This window comes from Chelonoidis abingdonii, chromosome 21 (assembly GCF_003597395.2).
Source record: "Chelonoidis abingdonii isolate Lonesome George chromosome 21, CheloAbing_2.0, whole genome shotgun sequence".
Classification (NCBI taxonomy): domain Eukaryota; kingdom Metazoa; phylum Chordata; order Testudines; family Testudinidae; genus Chelonoidis; species Chelonoidis abingdonii.
Window position 1 is genome coordinate 3597001 of NC_133789.1, and position 10177 is coordinate 3607177.

Consider the following 10177-nt stretch of genomic DNA (forward strand, 5'->3'; position numbering starts at 1 on the left):
AGCGAAAACAAGCTATCACCTGCAGTCAAAGCTCAAGGTCTAAATCCACCTGCTAATCAAGAGATTGGTGTAGGATTAAAGAGAACAATGAACCGTGGCAGCTGAGATGGGGCTTTCGGTGGGGCAAAGGCCAGAAGGGCCCAGCACCTGCAGCCAGGGCCAGATTATCACAAGAGTTCAGTGAGAGCTGCTGGCCTTTTACCAAACAACACCTGGCCCCAGGAGCACGAGTACATTTTACAGGGGAGGTTTCTCAGAGCTGGATTTGGATGCCCAGTAACAATTAAATAGAATCGGGCTTCCAAAATCCAAGAGCTTTGGCTTCCAAATCTCATCCTCCTATCCCCAATTCTCTCCTTCCCCTCCCCACAGGGTCTGTTGACCTTCGCGGCATGAGGCAAGAGCTGTCTGTTTATTTTGCCTTTTGGAAGAGGGTCAGTGCCATGCTGAGGTTTGGGGGGCGGGGGGGCTGCTGGTGGGGTAGTGTCTGGCTCTAGTTTGATGGCCTGTCTTTTCAAAGCTGTTGCATGTGCTCCTAAGAATAAGACTGGGCAGCTTTTATCTCTGTCTGGATCCATATAAATCATTAGCCTAGCCACACGATTTGTATAATGTTCCTTTGAATCTATTTATCTGCTGGTAGGAGCCTGACCTGAACACCTCACAAGCTTTGCATTTATGCTCACACAGCCACATGAGGCAAGGTACTTATCCCCACTGTGCAGATGGGGAAACTAAGGCATGGAGAGGCTAATTGACTTGCCCAGAGTCATGCAGGGTGCAGTGACAGAGCAGGGACTTAAACCTGAGTTTCCTAAATCCCTGGCTAGTGGCCTAAGCACCGGGCCCATCCTGCCTCTACAGCCATTTGTTAACCAGGGGCGGGTTGTTCAAAGGAGCCTATGGGAGGGAGGAATTTCCTAAGGAAGATTCAGTGAACACTGGGTGCCTGACTCTCTTAGGATAGTCTCAGCTTCTGGACTGAAGAAACCGAACAGCACAGAGAAGCATCACACTCAGCACCTGCGGATCCCTTTATTGGTAGCCTCTGCAGAGGACTAAGCAGGTGGTAGAGACCAAACTCTCCCTGGGGGTCAGGCACAAGACCGGTTGCAGGGATGCTGTGTAGAGAGGGAAGGTGTGGAAAGGGCGCCCTGCTGTTTTCTGGGCTGTCCTCGGTCTGGGGATAGGCTAAGAAGTGTTGGCCTCCAGGCCTGGCCAGCCAGCATGTAAACTAGAAAAGGAAGATGCCGAGTGCTGTCCTACTTGCTCTGTCCTCTCTGAGGGGAGGGGGGATGTATCCTGCTGTTTCAGGAGGTGGAATCAATGCTCTGACTATGATCCCATCTCACCCACATACTAGGGGACGGAGAATTACAACGAGCACTCCAGGGAGAGTGCGTCCCAACCTACACAGCCTGAGATGCAACATCCTTGAGCAGGTCCCAAGCTGAGATCCATCCATCCATTACAGGAAGATTGTCCCTTTCCCCGCCCTCCTTCTCTGCTATCTCCCGTTTCACCAGGCTGGCCTGAGGGCAGTGGTGGAGGGGGTGAGGGATGGTGCGGTCTCCTGTCTCCCCAGCTATGCTCTGTGCCTCTGGCGGTAAATCTAAAGGGAGCCAGGTGCCAAAGAAGGAGGGTTGGGTGCAGGTTGTTAAAGTTGCATAGGAATGTGAGACAGCCCAGGCGTCCAGCAAGGTTAGTCAATTATCAATCATTAAAGGCTCACTCATTCAGTCAGCACTGGACATTTCGCTGGGAGGCTAAGGGCCTCTTCTTTATTCTGCTGTTAAATGTCTCAGTGTGCACAGAACCTGTTTAAAAACCTGGGAGACAGAAAGCCTTTGTTTAACCACAGAGCAGGGTAGCAGTGGGGAGAGCTCCCCACACAAACATGCATCAAACTCTGCTAACAACTCTCAGACCTGACCTGGAGGGAACAATTCTTCAGCAGAGCAAGTATCAGAGGGGTAGCCGTGTTAGTCTGGATCTGTAAAAGCAGCAAAGAATCCTGTGGCACCTTATAGACTAACAGATGTTTTGGAGCATGAGCTTTCATGGGTGAATTCACCCACGAAAACTCATGCTCCAAAACATCTGTTAGTCTATAAGGTGCCACAGGATTCTTTGCTGCTTCAGCAGAGCAGGGAGTCTAGCTTTCAATCCCTGCGAACAAGGGTTCCAATTAGTGCCAACACTTCTCCACTGCAAACTGGACTGAGGTGTCACAAACTCATCACACATTTGCCACTGAAAAAGCCATCAGATTGTAACTTGTGCTGACTTTGACTAGATTCAAACAGGCCACTTAGCTATGAAAGCCTCTATATTCTATTGACTTGCTGTGGAGAGTGTGGCAGATTCCTCTATTGTTTCTATTAATAATTATGTGTGCCTCAGTTTGCCTGCTTGATATTGTCTTCCCTGATTCCATGGCATTAAATTAGAGGAAGGAAACAGACAGGAAAAGGAACAATGATGGAGAGAAGGTACCTCCAGAGAGAATACCATGGGTCTTCCAGGGAGCAGTGGTGGGGACAGGGGAAATTGGGGTGTTATTAATTAGGAAATGCCCATCTGCCTGTCTCCAGCTCAGCCAGCAGGTTAATTTTTCCCAGGCCCAAGCCTAGGACCAAAGGGATGCTAAACCATTACAATTCCCCCGGCTAGAGAGGAAGGGTGGTGAGTGGGCAGCAGGAGCAGGAGGTGAATCTCTGACAGGGATGCACAGAGAGGATGCTGAGCAGGCTGTCTGGCTCTCCCAGGCCAGGTGGAGGGGTGTCTAGGCTGAGTGCAACTTGCCCAAACCTTGCAAGGAAAGAACAAAGTGTCGGTACGATTCATGCATGTTGGCCTTTGTTGTTTTAACCCAATTCTCCCTACTCTGTTCCTGTTGAGTAATAAATAATACTTTGTTTTGAAAAGGCTGAACTGTGTGGCTGCAAACATTATCTGGTTACACAGCTCCTGAGAGAGAAGCCTCCTTCTCAAGGAGCCCTAGGGAGAAACAGGAGTGGGTGCTAATCACCCAGGGGCACAGGTGCAGGATTCAGCCTCGAGTGAAATGGGCCTATCACTAGACATCTGCAAAGGGGTACAAGGCAGAGCACACTGTGATCCTTGGCATCAGCCCTTCGGTCAGGGATTGTGTCTTACTCTAGGACTATGCCTCGCCAAGCACAATGGGGTCCTGATCTCAGGTGGGGCCTGTAGGTGCTATTATTTATTATCTACATTAAAATAACAGCCACCGTTTAAAAAAAAATCTAAGCAGGGTCTGGAGAGAGAGAATTGAAGAGGGCACTCTAGGGGCAAAGATTTCTAATGGAAGGATCCATTAGGCTGTGGAACTGGATCTTAAGGAAAAGTCTGGATGCTCCATCTCTACAAATGCTTAAAACTGGAGGACTGCAAAAGCACAGAGAATAGACCCATGGAACAATCCTGAACCTGTGGGGAGGATGCAATTTAACAGGGCTTTTCCCACTGCAAACCTGGCCGATTCCATAGCCTGACCAGTACGTTGGAGATAGTTAATTTAGTTAGATTTTTAGATGCACTGATTCCAGGATCATGCGCAAAACATCTGCAAACAACACACACACAGACTCACCCCAAGGATAAGCTGCACATAAACCTTGCAATCACCCATTGTGTATACAGACGAGCCTGACCTTGTGCCCTAAACGTTATCAGATTCAGGTTCTCTTAGTGCCCAAAGTAATTCTACTGTAACTAACAGGGACGCTGTAACCCAGTGGACCGAATCACGACAGGCGCCAGTCCTGCAAACACTCAAGCATGTGTGTAACTTGACCTACATGAATCATCCCACTGAAGTTAATGGGAAGGCACATGTGTGTCGAGTTATGCATGGGCTTCTGTGTTTGCAGGATTGGAGCATGCACACCTGTAAAGCCCTGCATCCCAAAACTAGGATATAGAAGTGAAAAATCCCCAGTGACTCTTTTCAGTGTCAGGGTGTTATCACTATTTATTTCGGAACATTGTAACTCAGGCCCTGCCAGGATGTCCCCATTCCCAGGAACAGGTTCTCTCTCCGGGGAAATTAGGCAGAACAATTAACAAACATTTTTTCAGATATTCTGATCCCGACAAACACAAAGCACCTTATTGGCATGCAAACTGGAAAAGGCGATTCAGAATTCAGTGTCCACTTGCTGCTTGGATCTCACCAGCTTAGCAGGGTTGGGCCTAGATGGAATGTTTATGGGACAGACAGAGAGACACACAAGAACACAGGAAACCCAAGCAGTGCTCTCAAGTCAGTAGGTGATGCTCTTTCTGAACCAATGTCCCACCATGGCAGTAAGGGGGACACTGGTCCTATTTTTTGACTGAGATAGCAACTAAAGTAATTAAAGATCCTGTGGGATTTTCTCCCCTTGGGAGTAGGGGGCAATAATCTGTCTGTCTTTGCCAATTCCAATCTGAGTAAATACATTCTGTCACCCTACATCCCTCTTCACTCCTGCAGATTCAACTGAAGGAGTTTTCCCCTTCGCTTTCTCCCTCAAACCGTTGGATGGTATTGCTCTGTGTTGTTAGGCAGCTGATGGGATCCACCCCAGAACTGGCTGCATCTCACCTTGTGAGTGATATGTATCCTCACTCCTGTATATGTAAAGTCTCTGCAGCACTTCAGGATCAGAGGTCCTTTACAGAATACTGCTCTCTGAGGGCCACATTACCCAGGAGCTCTTATCACTAAATATAGCGTATTACAGGGACCCCAGGCCCTAGATATTGGTTTAACATAGACCTGCCCAATTGGCAGATCCAGCTCATACTCAGCTAAGACATCAGAAAACAAACACTACTAGTTAGTAAATATTTGGGTTGGTGCATAAGGTGCTATGGATTATTTACCGAAATGCGAGATACTGGATAACTCCCTTGGGAATCAGCACCTAGATTTTCCTGTCTGTCCTCTCGCCCAACAGACAATGAACTACAAAATGTAACTGCATCAATAAAGCTGCAGCCCCACAGTATTCAAATACAATAAACAGCTCGACGCTGTAAACTGCAGAAAAGATGGATGAGGTGGTAACATTTGCAATAAACAACTTGCTTTCTGCATAAATCAAAAAAGCTAAAATCTTTTGGGCCTCGCTTATTTCCTCATTGCAGATGTTGAAACAGGCCAAACAAGCATTCACTTCAACCAGCCCCATCACCAAAACTGGTAAGGATCCCAGCCTCTGAAATTCCTAACATAAACTCCTCTCCAGAGTATTTAATTTGTGAGTGAGACATGAAATAATTGCCCAGGTAAACTATTACTGGATTCAAGATTCATCCTCAGAGATGATTTCGCACACAGAGCAAAATACAAATAAAGAGAAAAATTCAGCCTGTAGTGTTCGTCCAACACCTTAGAGTAAGTAAAGTCTGATCCAGCCATCTACTACTGTACATAACAACCAGATGGGTAACTCTATCCCCTTACAACGCAATGCTTAGATACACAACTCACTCCAGATCTCTGCATGCAGCTTCAGTGTGATCGCTTTTGTGCTATTAGGCAAACTCCATGGATCCTATTTTTTAAACCCACTCTTTCCTTGTAACAGCAACAACGAGAACAGGGAATGAAAGAAACCATTTTAAAAACCAGCCGTCTCCCCCTCCCAACACTCCTGATGCAACCGCAGTTTTCTGCCTCTCTAGTCACGTCTGGATGGTCCCTGGGAAGGGTCCCTCTCCGTGCGTGTCTAAAACAACACAAAACGACAATATCTAGACACGCTCCCCAGTGAAGCGGCAGCCCTGCTCTGAAAGCTCCAGCTAAATCCTTGCTAAACCAGGACTCGTGGGACCCAGTCAATGTCATGATCGCGAAAGTAATTAACTAACTCCCCCCCCCCCGCTCCCCCTCACACCTCATCCTGCTGGGTGGAATGATTAATTTCTGCGTTCTCGGTAGATCTTTGAGTAACGACACTAAGAATGTTAAACTAGGTCAGGTTTCTTTATGCAAGTTCCAAAAAACTTTCTCTGAAGTTTTGTGTGTTTGCACCCTCCCCCTTTCTTTTCCGGGGCTGCGTGTGCTTCTTTGGAGTTTTCTTCGCCCACATCCTAAGATCTCTCTCCCTGAGCTGAAGTTGCTCTTTCCTAACGTCCCACACAAACTTGCTTTTCTCTCTCTCTTTTTTTTTTCAAATCTGACCCACCTTCTGTGCTCCAACAGCCTGGCAAGAAAGAGGCTAAAAGTAGCCCCATGCAGAAGCAGCAGCTGCTGGGAAGGATCATCTTTTTCATTGCAGACAGCAGCCCATGGCTTCTTGCAGAGAGGGGGCTTCCCAGAAAGTTTGGGTGGGTTTCCCTTCCTTTGCACTCCCAGCTCCACAACTTTATTCGTGCACAGCACTTCCTCCTCTGGGAGGCGGGGACGTGCCGCGCGCCCCCGAGCTGGATTCCAACTCCCTTGGGAGTGGCTAGGCAGTCTCACTCCTTGTAGCATGCCAAGACCATTGTGTGCCTCCTGGGAAAGCACTTCTCTCTGTCCTGTTGCTGCAGGGTCCTTCTGATTTCACTGTTCTCTTTGCCTCTTTTGTTTGGTCTCAGCCTGGGCTGCTCTGGGACTGATTGGAGTAAATGGAGATGTCAAGAAAAAGGATGAGAGCGGAAAAAAAAGGGCTGATTGAGGCATACACATTGGAAAATCTCTCCCAGGAGAAGGCAGGTTTGCAAACTGCTCTAAGAACCAGGCCATAGCAGGGAAACTCCCTCCAGATCAAGGGAACTGGACATTAGCCGCTGCCCAGGGGTTCTGGGATTTAGGGACAAATCTCCGAAAGGGTGCAACTCTCCAGGCACCTAAAGAAGCAGCTGGATTTTCAAGATGGCTTTCAACAGGAGTGGTTGGGTGCTGTGCAGTTTGAATAGTCGACCACATCTTTCTGTGCCAAAATAGAGGCTCGGCTGCCTTGGAAATCTGCCCTGATTGTGGGGATAGAACCCTCCTGAAAATTCTGGCCTCCTGCTCGGCTTTCTAAGGGTGCTGGGCTCCGAATGCCCAGCTGCAGTGATCTGTACCTGAGTCTGTGGAAGCCTGAAACAATAGCTTGAACTGCCCTCTAGTGTGTATTTTAACTCTGAAAACTAATGATCATTAATGATTACTTCAGGTGAACATTGTTAAGCATTTTTCTGTTGATCTAGGTATGTGAGAAAGGAGAAAGAGGGTGAGACTATGCAGAGCTGGAAGTAAAGTGACTGGAGTTTGGTTTATGAGTGAAGGAACATAACAATGGCCAGTCCGATTCAGACCAATGGTCGATCTAGCCCAGTATCCTGTCTCTGGCAGTGGCCAGTTTCAGATGCTTCAGAGGGAACAACAGAACAGGACAATTTTGAGTGAGGGGGAGGGATAGCTCAGTGGTTTGAGCATTAGCCTTCTAAACCCAGGGTTGTGAGTTCAATCCTTGAGAGGCCATTTAGGGAACTAGGATAAAAATCTGTCTGGGGATTGGCTCTGCTTTGAGCAGGTGGTTATACTAGATGTCTCCTGAGGTCCCTTCCAACCTTGATATTCTATGATTCTATCCCTGTTGTCCAGTCCCAGCTTCTAGCAGTCAGAAGTTTAGGGGCACCTGGCGCATGGAGTTGTGCCCCTGAACATCTTGACTGATAGCTGTTAATGGACCTGTCCTCCATGAACTTAGGGATGGGCAGAATTTGGTTTGAGGGTGGAACTTGGGAGAGCATCCCTGCAGGAGATGTTGTCAATACAACCCCTGATGGTATAGCTAAGCCTCAACCAACCCCCTGCATCTGAACACCTCACAACGTTAGGAAAGTTTCGATTGGATCAGAATTTAGTAGCATGGGTCTATCACTGCCTATTGGGAAAGGAATCAGACTGCTACAGCCATTCTGATTGACTGGGACACATGGGAAGACCATGAATTAGAAGACCAAGGAGATCAGTTTGGAGGTCAGACCACTAGACAATCAGAATAGCCTGAAAATCTATGAAAAGATGCCCTCCAATCTTCTCTAGGAGGGAATCCTTGCATCATACAGAAGGCAGAAGATGCCCTCAAAATGCCACACCATCCATCAGGTAACACTGCACAGAGGGTGCCCAACTCTATCTCCCAGTGGATCAGGAGAGGAGACCATAATGCATCATGGGAAATGTAGGCCACGTGGGAGATGTAGTCCAGCCATGAAACCTAGCCCCCAGAGCAAAAGGGGAGCATGCAGCACCATGGTGGCATTTCCAAATAAAAAAGTGTTTTTTTAACCAAAAAAATGACATTTACCATGAAAAAGTTAAATGAAAAAAATAATGGTTTTCATTAAAATTTTCCACAAACACCCTCTTTCTCAGATAATCCCTAGCTGAGACCCCCAAATTCATTCACACAAGCCAGCAAACAGCCAGCAGATGGTGATAATTTCCATTTACTGTTCACCTGGAACTAGAGCTGAACCTATCCCAAGAGGAAGGGACTAACTAGTCACTATCATAAGTAAAGAGAAGTTGGTCTAGTGATAAGGTCTGGGAAAAAGAACACCTAGGTTCAGTTCCTAGATCTGCCACTAACCCAGCTATGTAACCTCGGGCAGGTTACTTCTCTCACACTTTCCCCTGCTCTAAATTAGCTTAATAAAACTTAAATAAGGGAGGTTGCAAGACTTAATGCTCTGAAAGCTTGAGGCCCTTGGATTAAAGGCCCTGGAGAAGGAGATAGTGTCTTGTTAAGAAGAAACTAGTTTTCTTTGTAATTTTCTGGATTATAAACAGAGGTCAATATCCTGAGTACAAGAGAGTATTTCTAGTCAATATCGTAAACAGACAGTGTAGGGTGAGGAGTCTGCTTGTTAATATCCTAAGTGGAGATGCCTAGCCTGGGGCAGGTGGATGGTGTCCAGGAGGGTATATGTATCTCTGGATAGCATGTGCGATCTGAATCTGAGCAAGTATTGGCACTTCTGGCAGGATCCCACGGCTGGGAAGTTAGTGCTTGATTCCTGTTCCCAGCCTCAGAAGACTAATAGAGCTTGCTATATTTGGCAGTTCTCCATTCATTTCCTCCCGTGGCTGGAAGTCCTCATCAGGGCTATAATGGGCTGCCACAGTTCTGTCTCAGAGGAGAGTGTGGTCAGGAGAGGGTGGTTTGGGGGTGGAGTCAGCCTGAGAGATTAGACCCTGGGGAAGGAAATCTTGGAAGCAGGAAGGGCTCTTAGAGAATGAACTCCATTCAAGCCTCTGCTGAGCCTTCCAGGCAGCCAAAAAAAAAAAAATCCATCTGTTGTTGTTATTGTTTTTCTCCCTTTCCTGCAGCCATTTGAAAATGGGAGGGAAAAAGAAGGCAGGAAAACGAGTTTATTGCTCGTGTTCCCTGTAATCTGCACCTGATAATAGCCAGGCACCACGTTACAATCCGTGCAATTGTGTTGCAGTTGGGATGTGTGTGAAAGAGTGGGCAGGGAGAGACAGAGACAGGTCCAAGGGTTGAGAGAGTGCAGGCAAGAGAGAAAAAAGAAGAGGTCTCAGGGGACCTTGTCACATTACAAGGATGGTTACAACATATTTGCATCTTGGAGTGTAGATAGGGCCAAGCTGTACCCTGATTCAGGGACACAGTTTACAAACTGTGTGATCTCATCTACTCCACAAGATAGAACTAAGTTAGGCGAGCACTGTCCTGGAACTATTGGACAGTGAAAGAGCGACTTTGTTTTGAAGGGGTCTTGGGAGATAGGGTGGAGGAACTGGAGTTCCTTTTGGCCTGGATATTTCCAAATCAAACCCTCTGCCAATTTGGCATTAAGGCATTACCTTTTGTGGGCCCTGTTTAGACACAGATTTGCATGTGTTTAACTGAGCTCTTGTCTGTATGAGAAAGTTGCTGCTGTTTTAACGAAGGTGTGATTTAAAACTGATTTAACTAAACTGGTGTAAAAGACCACATGGGTGCGCTGGCTTTGCTTTAAACCAGGTTTTAGTTTGGCTGATGTTGATTAGGTATCAGTTTAAGATGCATGAAAATAAACTACTCTTTAAACCAAAATGTGTCCACACAGGGTTTGCATTTGTCTAAGTAAATCAGTTAAAAAACCTATTTAAGTTAAACCAGTGTAATGTGTGTGTAGACAAGGCCTTGGTTTGGGGCAATTTGTTTCCTCATCCTACCTT

At 46.9% G+C, this 10177-nt stretch overlaps 1 protein-coding gene across 1 annotated transcript in view; it reads right to left on the reverse strand.

The window, feature by feature from the left end:
- Positions 1 to 6399, reverse strand: part of ERBB2 (erb-b2 receptor tyrosine kinase 2) — a 38603-nt gene extending 32204 nt beyond the window's left edge. Inside the window, exon 1 of the mRNA XM_032791296.2 lies at positions 6201 to 6399. Within this exon, the coding sequence (XP_032647187.1) occupies positions 6201 to 6288 (88 nt within the window). The 5' untranslated portion in view covers positions 6289 to 6399. The remainder of the gene's footprint in view (positions 1 to 6200) is intronic.
- Between the last annotated feature and the right edge of the window lie 3778 nt (positions 6400 to 10177).